Source organism: Bison bison, unplaced genomic scaffold (genome assembly GCF_000754665.1).
Source record: "Bison bison bison isolate TAMUID 2011002044 unplaced genomic scaffold, Bison_UMD1.0 scf7180017864304, whole genome shotgun sequence".
NCBI classification, from domain to species: Eukaryota; Metazoa; Chordata; class Mammalia; order Artiodactyla; family Bovidae; genus Bison; species Bison bison.
Window position 1 is genome coordinate 4389870 of NW_011494876.1, and position 15680 is coordinate 4405549.

Here is a 15680-nt window from a genome sequence, read left to right on the forward strand (position 1 = left end):
TAACGAGCTGTATCATGAAATATTTGACAAAAAAAAAAAAAAGGAAAGAAAAGAATGTAAGAATGTTAACTCTATAGGTAGTTTTTATTAGATTGCTATATGAGTAATAGTAATATTTTCTAGGACTACTTTCAAAATTACACACCTGCCAAGATCTGCATTATTCCACCTGCCAAGAGGTATGAAATTATAAACCATGAGGCGTTAATGAAGACTCACTAAAGGGTTTCATAACTGGAGTTATGTAAAATATTGCCATCTTTCTTTTGTAAAAGATGGCCCTGATTTGGGGGGCAGGGATGTAACTATTTCAGAGAGTCAAAACGGAAATAACACACACTATCCACATAGCTACTGTGAAAACTGTAATACAGAGATATCCTTTATTTTGACACAGTTGGGCATTTTTTAAAGCTAGGAATATAACTTTGAAACTAGGAAGTGATGTTCACATCAGATGACTCTTAAACCTTCTTGTTTCTTAATGGACACCTTCACACATCACAAATGGGACTCTCTCAAGGCCAGGACATGGACAGACCTTCAGAGTAGCTCCCCCCACCCACTATTCTTTAAAAGAAAACTGCTCATCCACTCCATTAAAACACAGAAGGCATACAGAAGTACTGAGCAGTGCCTTAAAAAATAGGAGAGGACTGAGGAAAAGGACAGCATTGCCTGCTGGGAGGATGCAGCTGCTTTAGCAAGAATAATAATAATTAAAAAAATCAAGAGTCACTGTCCTAACAAAGACCTTCACTATATTGAATTAAAAAGTAGCATGTATGGTGGTGTGGAATGTCACGTCAGGGTTTGCTGTAGTATCAGATTATAGGCAGTAACACTGATCAGATAGTGCAAACTAGGTAAAACCGCGTCTCACTGTGGGAAATGAACAGGAGTGCAAATGCTCAGTAGGATACCATTAAGACATAAAATGGCAAAAAATAAATATCAAAACTTTTATCAGTGTAAAAAAGTAACTGGGTTATCATATAACCTAGACCTAGAGTCTGGCAAAAAAAAGGCCTCAAGAAAGTTCTCAGTCTTCAGAAGGTTTACAAATGAAGCACTCTTTCACGATTCCAGTCACACCAGCGACTCCATGCTCTCGGCAGGGTCCGACTCGTCCGCGGTGAGAGCAGCGCCGTTTCTGTCCACTGTCATGGGGCCGTTTCCGTTCTCTTTAGTGCTGACCAAGCTGAGCATCGCTTTGTAGACAAACTGGTACTGTTCCTGGAGAATGAGAGGAAGATGGTTTTATAGCCGAAGAACAGCTTCATCTCATTTCACTGCAGGTAAAAATACTGATTAAAAATGTAACTATGAAAAATACACTAGAGACACGGGAATATATGTCTATGTGCTTGAAGAAACTTACAAAATCATCTGTGGAATCCGTTATGATCAAAACCGATACCTGCTTTGTGTTCTCTACATCTCTTACCTTGGAATGAGTTCTCAGTGTTGACGGTCCACTAAGATAATAAGAAATCTGTACTTTATCTTCAGAAAACACTATATACTCTAGAAAGCAGAGTTTGTCAAGCTCAGCACTTCTGACACGTGGGCCGGAGAATCCTTTATTGCAGAGGGCCATCTCAGGTGTGCTGTGTTTAGCAGTGTCCCTGGGCTCCACTCACTTAACTCCACCCCCACTGGTGATCATTAAAAAAGGGTCTCTGACATTGCCCAACATCCCCTAGGGGGCAAAATTACTCTACCTTCACCCCCACTGACAGCTACTGTTGTACAGGGTGAGGCTGAGTTTCAACTGATGTTGTACAGGTTCTGCAAATAAGCACAGTACTTACAATGTCTGTAAATACTCCAGGCCTCATCAGATTGATCATTTTTGCAACCTGGAACACATCCACGGCATTTTCATTCTCCAGTTGCTGGGACAAGGTGGTGAGAGCGCACAACATTCCTGCTGAAACCGCGCCATACCTTGGGGGCAACAAAAGAAAAAGCTATTGCAGAATCACTAGAAGACTGAATATACTGGAATGAGGTCACCATCACGCATTTCTATAGAAGCTAGGGAGCCTGTATTGATACCTATTCTAGAACACAAAAATGAATGAAATGCTGACAAGGGAAGAGATTTTAAGGTTAGCATAAAGGTGACACTTGTTCATAAATGTGGCCTCTGTTGAGACTGGTTTATCAGATGTTTAACTTGATGTCTAATTTGAAAAGTTCAAAATTAGACTTGCGAGGGCAATAAGACGACTTGATGTGAGGGAAGAGTTGGGTGATATGATAGGAAAAATAATATGAGGATTTTAACTGGAGGCTATGAGCTAAGGAGAAAGAGGTAAAAAGCTCTGGAAAAAATTTTTTTTTTTTAAAATTCCAAATGGCTAAACTGAACTTCCAGAATCTGAATAAAAATGGAAATCTATGGCCCAAAAGGCAGTCAGAAAATTTTCACAGTGAGTTTCGTATTTAGTAATTATTTCTGGCATGGAAGTGGAACTTTCCAAGTATGACCACCTTCTATAAAATTCTTGGAAAAATATGTTTCTCTTTGCTTCACACACAGGCAGAAAAAAGGCTTAGAAAGGGTAGCAGGTATTTTCATCAGGCCATTTCAAAATGCTTTCTTGACTCCAGTATTTAAGAAATATTCTCCTGCAATTTTCTACCCCATTACATTTAATTATTTAATTCATTGGAACGTTATTCTTTTTTTGGTGTAAGGTAGGGGTCTGACTTTAGTGGTTTTTCCAGTAGATAACTACTGTGCCAGCATGTTACAGTTAACAGTCTCCTCTTTCCTCACAGATTTAAGCTGCCTCTTTAATAATTTGCCAAATTCTCATATACACAGGCCTCATTCTGAACTCTTTAGTTTGGCCTTTAATCTGCTTCTCTGTTTTTTGATACTGTATTTCCCCACAGTTGTTTACATTCCCTTAGGTTTTTAGTAGTCTTGATACTTGATGAAGCAGGTTTATACAATAGTCTTGGCTGCTAGCTGTACAGTTACTGTTTCACTTTTAGGGCTTCAGACATATGTATTTGCATTTTTCACTTGTACACTCATTTCCATACACCTCTACCCTCCTACCTCATCCCATTCTACCTTATATTAACTGAGATTGGACTGTCAAGGAATATAAAAAGTTGTTGGGATTTTGGTTAGGCTGCATTGAATATCTTAAGTAGATCTGAGGAAGTAAACCTCTTTTTGAGCTTTTCTGTTCATGAACATATCTTTCCTTCCATTTACTCAGGTCTTTTATAGTTTTCAAGTAGATTTTATAGTTTTCTGCATGTTGTTGCTGTTGTTTAGTTGCTAAGTCGTGTCTGACTCTTTTGGGACCCCATGGATTATAGCCCACAATGGCACCCCACTCCAGTACTCTCGCCTGGAAAATCCCATGGATGGAGGAGTCTGGTAGGCTGTAGTTCATGGGGTCGCCAAGAGTTGGACACGACTGAACGACTTCCCTTTCAGTTTTCACTTTCATGCACTGGAGAAGGAAATGGCAACCCACTCCAGTGTTCTTGCCTGGAGAATCCCAGGGACGGGGGAGCCTGGTGGGCTGCCGTCTGTGGGGTCGCACAGAGTCGGACACGACTGAAGCGACTTAGCAGTAGCAGCAGCAGGCTCTTCCATCCATGGGATCCTCCAGACAAGAAAACTGCCATTTCCTTCTCCAGGGGATCTTCCTGACCCAGTGATCCAACCCCCGTCTCCGGCACTGCCTACATTGGCAGGCAGGTTCTTCACCACTGAGCCACCAGGAAAGTCCAGTTTTCTGTACAGTCTTTCCCAGTGTCATTTTAGGGTGATTCCTAGGTAGGTTCTGTTATTCCAAAGAATGGCCTCTCTTTAGGACATCAGTGTTTGGTTTCAGTGGATATATATAGGGAAGTTGTTGATTTTTCACATGGTGAACTTGTATTCAGCCATGTAGAACTTTAAGTTCTAATAATCTGTGGATTCTCTAGGTCAGTTGGCTACACCGTCATCTGCCAATAATGTCTTTCTTTTATTCCTCTTACATCTTTTGCTTTTACTGCGGTGGATAGGATATCAGTAGTCTTCCACTCTGACACTGGAAAGAGGTACCATATTGTGTTATGGTAAAGTGTCTACTCTCTTAATATTAAATGTATTTCTATAGGCGTCTGAGAAGTAACATTTAACAAGTTAAAGAGAATGCTTTTGACTTTAAGTTTGCTCAGAGTGTTTTCTTTTGGGGATGGGGATCATGAATGGGTGTCATTTTATTGTATGTTTTCAAACATCTATAAGTTTAAAAAAGTTCCTAAAGTCCTGAATTCACTGAGAGCAGTTTTTTTGGTACCATTTAACTAGCTCTGTATTTCTGGGAGAAATCTTTTTAAATGATGTGTGTAATTCTTTCAATATAACACACTGGGTTTTATTTGACAGCAATTTCTTCAGATGTTTGTATCCATATTCAAGTAAGTTAACAATGGCTTATACTGTTCCATTCCATTCTGGTGTTAGCTTTGTCTGTTTTCTTAATCAAGGTTACATTACATGTTTTCTCTGTGTGCTACTGTTCAAGCGTAGCCTGGGCAAAATGTAGTGGGCCTCGACAGGTTGAAAACTACGTACCAGGCTTATAAGTACTTTACATGTGCCAATGATTTTAATTCTCAGAAAAATCTAGGTACTATTAACATCCCCATTTTGAGGTTGAATAAATGCACATCCAGGTAAGTAACTGAGGTCATAGCTTGGGAGATGAGAGTTTTTTGCTGGGGCTGATACATGTCGGGGGCTCAAAATAAAGTACCATATGTTCCCTAAGTATCGTTTATTATGATTAGGTAGGCTTAACAATTTATTGGTATAGCATTATAAATAGTTTAAAATGTTTATTTCATTTCCTTTAAAACATTTATATAATTTTTAACCTGTTAGTAAAATACAAAGAATAGTTAAGTAACACTTATGGCTCTGTCACTAAACTAAAACAATCATCAGCTTGCAGCTGGTCTTATTTCATGTCTATTTCCACCACATGTGTTTTGAAGCAAACCCCAGATTTTTAAATTCATTAATAAATCAGTATAAAATTCCAAAAGATAAGGACTTTAAAAATAAACATCATCTTATCACAATTAACAATTTTTAAAACATTTGAGGACTACAGGTTAAGTGGTAGATTTATTTTCTTCCCCAAAGGTAAATTGTGCCTTCTCTGCTTTTTCCACCATTTTCCAGAGTTATCTCTTGTTAATAAAATTTAAGCAATAAAGTTGATCTGCTTCCCGGGTGGCTCAGATGGTAAAGCGTCTGCCTGCATTGCGGGAGACCAGGTTCGATCCTTGGGTCAGGAAGATCCCCTGGAGAAGGAAATGGCAATCCACTCCAGTACTCTTGCCTGGAAAATTCCATGGATGGAGGAGCCTGGTGGGCTACAGTCCATGGGGCCGCAAAGAGTCGGACACAACTGAGCAACTTCACTTTCACTTTCATCCTTGCCTCTATTTCATTACTATTTGCTTTCTTAGTACATTTTGTGGATTTATTTAGTTCTTTTTCTGGCTTTTCCAGTTGAAAGCTTAGTTTTTTGTGTTTTTTTTTGTTTTTTTAATATTTTCTCCAATATATGGAGATATATATACACACACACATTTTTTTCCCCTTCTGAGTGTGTATACTGTTAGGTTTTGAAATGTAGTGACTTCAGCATCATTTAGTTTTAGGAATCTGTAATTTCTATTTTCACTACCTCTTTAACCTATGAGTTATCTCTAATACCAGATGTAAGGACTTCAGGGTCTGGGTGTAAGAATTTGGGGTCTCATTTCTTTGCTGGTTTCTAAATAATGCATTATAATCAATGAATGTTGCCTTGTTATAATTTACCGGTTTTTTTTTTTAGAATGTATTCAAGTTCCATTTATGGTAATTATAAATAAACCATCTGTGTCTGAAGAGACTCTTGTAACTATCAGAGCCTCTGTGTTAAAAATTGGTCAGCAATTTGACTCCACAGTCAAAGTGGGGCAGTACTGATTCTGAGTAATGGACCGTAGCCTGGATCCTTACTCCAGCTTAAAGTTAACAACTACTGTAGATTCAAAATCCAGTAAAGTTTACATGTGAATCATCATCTTGAGATGCTCAGTGATGGTCGGGGTGTTTAAGCAGTCTTTACTCCCCCAATTTGAACTCCTAGTAGTTCCTCGACTACATACTGTGTTTCTTCCACCGTCCCTTCTTTTGTCTTTCTCGCCCCTGTGCTTGCAATGTCCTTCTCTTGGGCACAGACTTTAACATTTACATATTTAATTTAGAAATGTTTAAATAAAAAAAAGTAGAACTTTAGAAATACAGTTGACTTATAATGTTGTGCCAATCTCTGCTGTATAGCAAAGTGACTCAGTTAAACACATGTATACATTCTTTTTATTTTTTTACTCTTTTCCATGAGAGTTTATGCTGGAAAGTTCCCTGTGGAATATACAATAAGACCATGTTGTTTATCTGTCCTCTGTATAATAGGTTGCACCTACAGACCCCAAACGCCCCATCTACCCCTCCCACTCCCCTCCTCCCACTTCGCAAGCACAGGTCTGACCTCTGTATGAGTGAGTCTGTTTCTGTTTGCAGGTAGGTGCATCTGTGCCGTATTTTAAATTCCACAAATAAGTGATACCCTATGGTATTTGTCTTCCTCTGACTGACTTCACTTAGTATGATATTCTCTAGGTCCATCCACGTGGCTGCAATGACATTATGTCATTCTTTTTAGTGCGAGCGTAGCATTCCACTGTGTACACTTCTTCTTTATCCATTCCTCTGTTGATGGGGGTACATACTGTTATAGGCCACTACTGGATCAGCCTTGGTAATTATGGTTTTCAGATCTTTGCTCTGAATGTTACTATTCATTGTGTCCTGATAATTCATTTTAATGTCTCATCCCTTTATTCAGTTGTTAGAGAATCTTCAGCCATGATTTTTTTCCAGCTTTTTTTCTTCCTCTTTCATCTCTCTCTCCATAGATCATCCCTTAGACCGATGTCAGACCTTCTGTATTTGACTTCCACATCTGAGTCTAATTGCAGTTTTGTCCATTCTACTACTAGCCCGTCTCTTATCCTTTCCATTTATTAGCCTCTAATTTGTTCTAATTTCATAATAAGTGTTTTTGATTCATTTCATTAAATCTTTAGATCTCTGTATTATTTTTAAAACAATTACGACTGCTCTTTTAACTCTGATTCACTGTATTTTTTCTTCTTGGTCATCATGTTGTCTTTCTTCAGATTCTAAAATGAACTGAGTTTTACCTTCTCATTGTAGCATAGCTGGGATTTCCCACGTCCTCCACCCCAATCATTTGTATTAATCTTTTTCAACATTTAACCTTTTAATCTCTGCTTAATTTGTTCTAGTGAAACTGTTAGGATCTCTTTTCCTTCTCCCTTTCAAGTTAACCATAGCCATTAGTTAGGGAAGTCAGGAATTGCGTGTTTTATTATGCAGTGCGCACTCCATGTGGGATTACTCTGCCCTTTGCCTGGGTTGTCTTTCCTTAATACTTAGCCACTCTTAAGTACCTAAATAAAAGGAAATTCCTACAAAATAAGACTTTAAACACGACTAGAAACTAGGTCAAATCAATCAAATGCACAGATACTTTAAAGTATCAGTCTTGAAAGACTGAAAAAGGCCATTCTTTTTCAGAAGTTTGGGAATTCAGGAGGATTAAAGGATGTTTGTCAAGTCTCATGCATTTGCACTTCACATTACAGAGACTTGGTGGAAAAGTGACACAGGTAATTTATAACTTAGCTAATACAAGAATAGTATATAAATTCCCTGGTTTGGTAGTTTGCCACTTTCTTAAAGGGCCCCCTTGAGGGCAACTGTGCTCTAACTCTTAGCTGTTACAATGTAATCTCATCTTCCTCTGTCAATGCCTCAAAGAAATGAAAGCAAATTCCCAACGTACAGGAATGTTTTCAAGTGGCTCTGTCTATATTCATTTGAAGAGACATTGGGGTTCCTTGTATCATCAGTGTGTATAATACCTATGGCCTTTTGCCATTTAATTACACTGTTTACTACTTCATATAATTATTGTTGAAAGCAACTACTTTGTATAATAACAATTATTGTTTTGCTTTTACAATGTTTTAAAAACCATAACCAAGATGGCAATGCAGGGGTAAAAACCCTGTCACTATGAAGGAAGTGAAGCTTCCTTTCAAAATCATTATGGCAGGAAGGAAAATAGAGTTAAAGCTTGAATGTACATTAATCTTGGAATAGTAAGACTTTTGGAAGTAGATGAGAAAATAAAGGCAAGTTATTCTGACTGGTGTGAGATTTACGTAACTGTAACTTTGATTTGCATTTCTCTAATAATGAGCCGCGCTGAGCATCTTTTCACGTGCCTGGTGGTCATCTGTATGTCTCCTTTGGGAAATGTCTATTTAGGTCTTCTGCCCACTTTTTGTTGGGGTTGGTTGTTTTAGGATATTGAGCTGCATGAGCTGTTTGTATATTTTGGAGACTAATCCCTAGTTGGTTACAGAGTTGGCAAGTATTTTCTCCCATTCTGGGGGCTGTCTTTTTGTTGTCTGTGGTTTCCTTTGTGCAAAAGCTTTTGAGTTTAATTAGGTCTCATGTGTTTCTTATTTCCATTATACAGGAGATGGATCAAAACAGATAGTGCTGTGACTTATGTCAAAGAGTGTTGTTCTATGTTTTCTTCTAAGAACTTTAGAGAGTCTAGTCTTGCCTTTAGGTTTTTAATTCATTTAGAGTTATTTTTGTGTATGGTGTTTGTTGGTTGTTATTGTTCAGCTGCTCAGTCATGTCCAACTCTTTGTGACCCCATGGATTGGAGCAGCCAGGCTTCCCTGTCCATCACCATCTCTCAGAGCTTGTTCAGACTCATGTCCATCCAGCCATCTCGTCCTCTGGCGTCTCCTTCTTCTCCTGCCCTCAATCTTTCTCAGCATCAGAGTCCTTTCCAATGAGCTGGCTCTTCACATCAGGTGGCCAAAGTATGGGAGCTTCAGCATCAGTCCTTCCAAAGAATATTTAGGGTTGATTACCTTTAGGATGGACTGGTTGGATGTCCTTGCAGTCCAAGGGACTCTCAAGAGTCTTCTCCAACACCAGAGGTCAAAAGCATCAATACTTTGGCGCTCAGCCTTCTTTATGGTCCAGCTCTCACATTCATACATGACTACTGGAAAAACCACAGTTTTGACTAGACCACTGTCAGCAAAGTAATGTCTCTGCTTTTTAATGTGCTATGTGGGTTTGTCACAGCTTTTCTTCCAAGGAGCAAGCATCTTTTAATTTCATGGCTGCAGTCACCATCTGCAGTGATTTTAGAGCGCCCCCCCCCCCCTCAAATGAAGTCTGTCACTGTTTCCATTGTTTCCCCATCTATTTGCCATGAAGTGATGGGACCAGATGCCATGACCTTAGGATTTTGAATGTTGAGTTTTAAGCTAGCTCTTTTTCACTCTCCTCTTTCACTTTCATCAAGAGGCTCTTTAGTTCTTCAATTTCTGCCATATAAGGGTGGTGTCATCTGCATATCTGAGGTTACTGATAGTTCTCCTGGCAATCTTAATTCCAGCTTGTGCTTCATCCAGCCTGGCTTTGTTAGTAGTGATGCTTCCTAAGGCCCACCTGATTTCAGACTCCAGGATGTCTGGCTCTAGGTGAGTGAGATAACCACACCATCTTGGTTCTCTAGGTCATGAAGATCTTTTTTGTGTGGTTCTTCTGTGTATTCTTTCCACCTCCTCTTAATCTCTTCCGCTTCTGTTAGGTCCATACCGTTGTGCCACTCATCTTTGCATGAAATGTTCCCTTGGTATCTCTAATTTTCTTGAAGTGATGTCTAGTCTTTCCCATTCTATTGTTTTCCTCTATTTCTTTGCACTGATCGCTGAGCAAGGCTTTCTTATCTCTCCTTGCTGTTCTTTGGAACTCTGCATTCAGATGGGTATATCTTTCCTTTTCTCCTTGGCCTTTAGCTTCTCTTTTCTCAGCTATTGGTAAGGCCTCCTCAGACAACCATTTTGCCTTTATGCATTTCTTTTTCTTGCAGATGGTTTTGATGACCACCTCCTGTACAATGTTATGAACCTCTGTCCATGGTTCTTCAGGCACACTATCAGATCTAATCCCTTGAATCTATTTGTCATTTCTGCTGTATAATCATTGGGTTTCCTTGGTAGTTCGCCTGTAAAGAATCCACGTGCAATGTAGGAGACCTGAGTTTGATCCCTGGTTGGGAATGGGAAATAGATGGGGAAACAGTGGAAACAGTGTCAGACTTTACTTTTTTGGGCTCCAAAATCACTGCAGATGGTGACTGCAGCCATGAAATTAAAAGATGCTTACTCCTTGGAAGGAAAGTTATGTCCAACCTAGATAGCATATTCAAAAGCAGAGACATTACTTTGCCAAAAAAGGTCCGTCTAGTCAAGGCTATGGTTTTTCCAGTAGTCATGTATGGATGTGAGAGTTGGACTGCGAAGAAGGCTGAGCACTGAAGAATTGATGCTTTTGAACTGTGGTGTTGGAGAAGACTCTTGAGAGTCCCTTGGACTGCAAGGAGATCCAACCAGTCCATTCTGAAGGAAATCAGCCCTGGGATTTCTTTGGAGGGAATGATGCTGAAGTTGAAACTCCAGTACTTTGGCCACCTCATGCGAAGAGTTGACTCATCGGAAAGGACTCTATGCTGGGAGAGATTGGGGGCAGGAGGAGAAGGGGACGCCAGAGGATAAGATGGCTGGATGGCATCACTGACTCGATGGACATGAGTCTGAGTGAACTCCGGGAGTTGGTGAGGGACAGGGAGGCCTGGCGTGCTGCGATGCATGGGGTCGTGAAGAGTCGGACACAACTGAGCAACTGAACTGAACCGAACCCAGTCCAGTATTCTGACCTGGAGAATTCCATGGACTGTAGAGTCCATGGAGTTGCAGAGTTCGACATGACTGAGCAACTTTCACTTTTTCACTGTATAATCATAATAGATTTGATTTAGGTCAGACCTGAATGGCCTAGTGGTTTTCCCCACGTTCTTCAATTTGAGTCTGTATTTTGCAATAAGAAGTTCGTGATCTGAGCCTCAGTCAGCTCCCCATCTTGTTTTTGCTGACTGTATACTGCTTCTCCATCTTCAGCTGCAAATAATATAATTAATCTGATTTTGGTACTGACCATCTGGTGATGTCTATGTGCATGGTGTTAGAGAACATTCAGATTTCATTTAAATGTAGCTGTCCAGTTTTCCCAGCACCACTTAATGAAAAGACTGTTTTCTCCATTGTATATTCTTGCCTCCTTTGTACGTTAATTGACTGTAAGTGCAGGGGTTTATTTCTGCACTTTGTAACCTGTTCCACTGGTCTGTATTTCTGTAGCTTGTAGTATAGTCTGAAGTCAGGAAGCCTGATTCCTCCGGTTCTTTTTTCTTTCTCAGGCTTGCTTTGGTTATCTGGCATCTTCTGTGTTTCCATACAAATTAAAAAATCTCTTGTTCTAGTTCTATGAAAATGCCATTAGTAATTTGATAGGGATTCACCAAATCTGTAGATTAACCTGGGTAGTATATTTTAACATGTTCTTGGATTGGAAGAATCAATATTCTCTCTCTCCATCGGTTGGTGTAGTCTTCAAGTTCTTTCATCAGTCTCTTAACAGTTTTCAGAGTGCAGACCTTTTGCCTCCTTGGGTAGGTTTATTCCTAGGTATTTTATTCTTTTTGATGTGATGGTAAATAGGATTGTTTCTTTAACTGGAACTGCTTTACTGGTAATAATTTTTGAGCAAGGGGTCCTATGTTTTCCCTTTACCCGGGACCTTACACCTTAGTAGCTGCTGCTGGCTCTGCCTTGCTAACCAGATACATGTGCACACAGGCCCTAGGACCTACCTTTGCAGCCCTCATTTCCTCACACAGGAAGAGCAGATTCTAAAATTACTCCCCTCATGGGGTGATTTTGAGGATTAAAAGAAGGATTCAATTAGTTCTAATTGAGGGGGTGTCTTTACAGCAGCTGGTACAGAAAGCAGTCCATGTATTTCAGCATTTGCTATACATCTCAGGTCACAATTAACAATTAACAATTATTGAAAACCCCCTAAAAGAGCTTTTGCTTATTTGGCCGTTAGCTATCAGTCTTTATCAGACATTAGAGCTGAGAAAACACTGAAACACACAACCATGCAAGCACACACTCCCTTCGCTGTCAGAGTGGGGATGTCATCTGGGTCAGGTGGCTCTGAAAAACTCCACTGTACACTCAGGACAGAGTAAGAGTGAACAAGGCAACCAGTATCCTTGTATTATTCTGAAAACTGTTGTGTCCACTTGGAATACCTGGAAGGGTCTTAGGAGACCACCCTGCTGCCCTTCCCAATCGGGAACCCTCAGATCCCACTCTGAGAACTGCTGAATGAAATCAGCCCACTCTAGCATCCAACAGGGTGGCAGCATTCATACAAGAAACTAGCCTTTTCGTTCTGTAAGTGAAAGTCTAATCTACTACTGTCTCATAAAACGGTATTAGAACCATGACTGTGTTCCATGCTCTTCTTAGGAAAATAGGCTCTGTGTTTACCATTTGACAGTAATGATACAGATCAGCCTCTGGATAGGACTGTCTTGAGCAGACGAACATAGCAAGCTGAGAACAAAGCAGTTTGCCTTTAACCTATGCCTGTGCTCAAACTGAATGAGTGTACTTTTCGTTGAGGAAGTTTTACCCTTAGAGATCGTTTTATCTAGAAACTCCATTCGCCTGGCACACAGCTGTAAGGACCAGGCAGACAGCACAGAGTTTGTGTGCTAGAAGTTTAACTCTCTGTCAGTGGAAGCACCCATCTATTTTTTGACAGAGCTTAAAAAACTTTGTAAATTGGCTTTATAGTCCACAGATGAATGTAAGCAGGTAAAATAACAGAAACAAAACAAAAACAAGGCTCTCCGGGGAAAGTTCATATATAAGCACATACCCTGAATAACGGGTAAGTCATCCTAACTTGAAACACGGTACCAACTCATACCAGTATTATCTACTACCCACTGTTTGTCAGGCATGGGGCTTCACTCTACGGAGAATGGGACAAATGAGTTCACACTGCTGGTCTCTGCAGCGTGGGGCTGACAGTCATGGATATAAGCAGTGACAAGCGGATATGATAAACAGGAATGGCACTGGTAAAGATGTGCTGTCTGTGAATGATCACCTCTGGGATGAATCAGAGACAATTTCAAAGAGAGTGCCTTTTGAGGTGTGGGTGGAATGAGAGAACAGGAGGACTGGGATGGTAGCCAGAGGGCAGTAGACTTCAACCAGATTGCAGAAGGATTTGGAAAATGTACTGAAAGCGTGTGGAGCATCTGCAAGCCCTGGGGGCCAACGATACGTGGAGGTGAGGGGGCACAAGAAGGACTTTGATGTTTTTCTGGTTTGTACAACTAAGTGGATGGGAGCAGGATGGGAGGCTGAGTTCGGACCTACAGATACTAGACTTGAGGTGTCTGTAGGCTAGCAGGAAGGGATATTTAGAGGTGCAAAAGGTAAGATGGAAACTGAAAGTTAACTGGCATTCAGAGTGCTGTACTAGAGCAACTACTTAAAAGCTTCAAATTTGCTCAAGTAATGTAGAAAAATAATTTTAATGGACTCACTTCTCTCTTAAAAATGGATAAATGAATGAACACTTGATCTTTGGGGGCTTTTCATCCAGCTCGCCTATGTAACATGTGAAGATGCACGAGTGTAGGATTAACTTGCTCTTTTCTTATTTAGACCTAAGAACAAGCTATATCTGATTAAGTCCAGAGCTAACATATGCAGCATGTAGTGTCAAATGAAAATCACTGCCTAAGACAATCCACCCCAAAGCTGTATGTAGATGAATGAGTCAAACAGTTCTGTTAAAATTGTACTCCCCCCCCCCCCTTTCTCCGTTCTCTAATATAAGATCAGCTGCATTCCTGACTTAAGGGCAGATCCTTGGAATACTATTAGTACCACAAAATCCATCACAAAACTGGGCAGCAGCATTAGCATTTGGTCTGAATTGCTAAAAGCTGGTAAAATCCAGAAGGTACCTGAAAAGCTAACCCAGATTAGTTGCAGGGGTGGCGGGGGTACTCTGGAAGCAGTTCTCACTTTCTGCTATCACTGCATATCCTATAGACTAGGAGCAAGTACCTAGTTATTTTGAGGCTGTGTCATTTAAACACTACTGCTGTGGTTTAGTTGCTAACTTTTGTCCAACTCTTGGGACACCATAGACTGTAGCCTCTTAATTCTTCTTAATCTAATTAAGAGGCAGGCTAACATTTTGAAATAGTCACTATTTTAAAAAGACCATCAGACTCCTTGGAAGGAGCCAATCATGTGGCTTGCTTCAAACTGGTGAAGTACTGACCTCAGCCAGCAGTCTCTGTTCATTTCCTATAACAGCAACAGTTCAAGGCAAAGGCTTATTTTATAAGCTTTACTGTGAAATGTATCAATATCTACACTAGCAGAGGGGGTGGTAATTTAATAGTAAATGCCTAACAACTTGCTGGCTAAGGAAGCTACCTACCTTGGAACTTGGGGCAGAGGCTTGTGAGATTTGAAACCATCTGCCACCATCTGGCAGGTCAAGTCCCATCTATGAAGTCTGACTCCAGATATTCATACACCATTAGGTGTATCTAGGACCCTGTCCCCTCATTAAAGTGAGAGTACGCTGGGTCTGAACTCCATTCAGACACTTAGCAGCTTTGAGCTAGAAGCAAATCATGCTTTACCTTTAAACCTCCAGAGACGGTAACCTTCAAAACACATGGTAAACTATAAGTATTATTAAGAGTTAACTTTTTGATTACTAATCAACTAAACATATTTTAAAAGGTTTTCTACCTAGTGTTTGTTGAAAATCAGTGTAAGGATTTAAAGATAGTACAAACTATGACATGTAAATTAATATAAATGTAAACATGTAAATTATTGTCTAGTTTGTATTACTGAAACAGAAAACCTAGGAAAGCATGCAGATATATTGTGGTAGGCTAATATACAGTACTATCTAGAAAGATGAACCTATACTCCAGGAGAACCTGAAGCCTTTGACAAACTAAAATGCACATTTTACACAGGTACACACTAGAAACCGCACGTTCCCGGTAGAAACCACAACATATGCACATTAGAAATATCCTGGAATTGTCGCACGCAGAGAGAGGGCTTGTGAAGTCTCTCTTTCCTCCCTCCTCCTATCACAGTGCAACAGGAAGATGAAAAAAACGGTACATACTCATCATGGACGATGGTGGGGCCATCCCTTGTCAAGGCCTCTTCCTTGATGACGTTGATAAGCTCAAAAGTACTGCTGATGGGGGCATCTGGGTTGGGCCATTTGGGACACTGGAAATGTCGAACTTCGAGGACATAGTCATCCTGCAAGCAGCATGACATGAGTCACAGGTCATTCTTCACTTCATCCTGTCTATAGTCTTAACAACTAGAACTTGCTCCTGGGGAAGTACATAGTATAGACAACTGAAAAATGTCACGATTGCCAGGAGACCCAAACCGCTCTGAGGAGGAAAGTACTGGGGAGGTCTGCCTGACAGGTAGCAAACGAGCTTGGTGGTGTGGTAGTGTAGTCGCTACACTTGTGTCCGAATCCT

At 40.3% G+C, this 15680-nt stretch overlaps 1 protein-coding gene across 3 annotated transcripts in view; it reads right to left on the reverse strand.

Moving 5' to 3' along the window:
* Positions 1 to 352: 352 nt before the first annotated feature.
* The window catches only part of PTPRG (protein tyrosine phosphatase, receptor type, G), a 775476-nt gene continuing 760148 nt past the window's right edge, over positions 353 to 15680 (reverse strand). For all 3 annotated transcript variants that reach the window (XM_010851541.1, XM_010851540.1, XM_010851538.1), the window contains 3 exons: positions 15305 to 15447; positions 1815 to 1950; positions 353 to 1236 (listed from right to left, as the gene is read on the reverse strand). In XM_010851541.1, coding sequence (XP_010849843.1) covers positions 1090 to 1236; positions 1815 to 1950; positions 15305 to 15447 — 426 coding nt within the window. In that variant the 3' untranslated portion in view covers positions 353 to 1089. The remainder of the gene's footprint in view (positions 1237 to 1814; positions 1951 to 15304; positions 15448 to 15680) is intronic.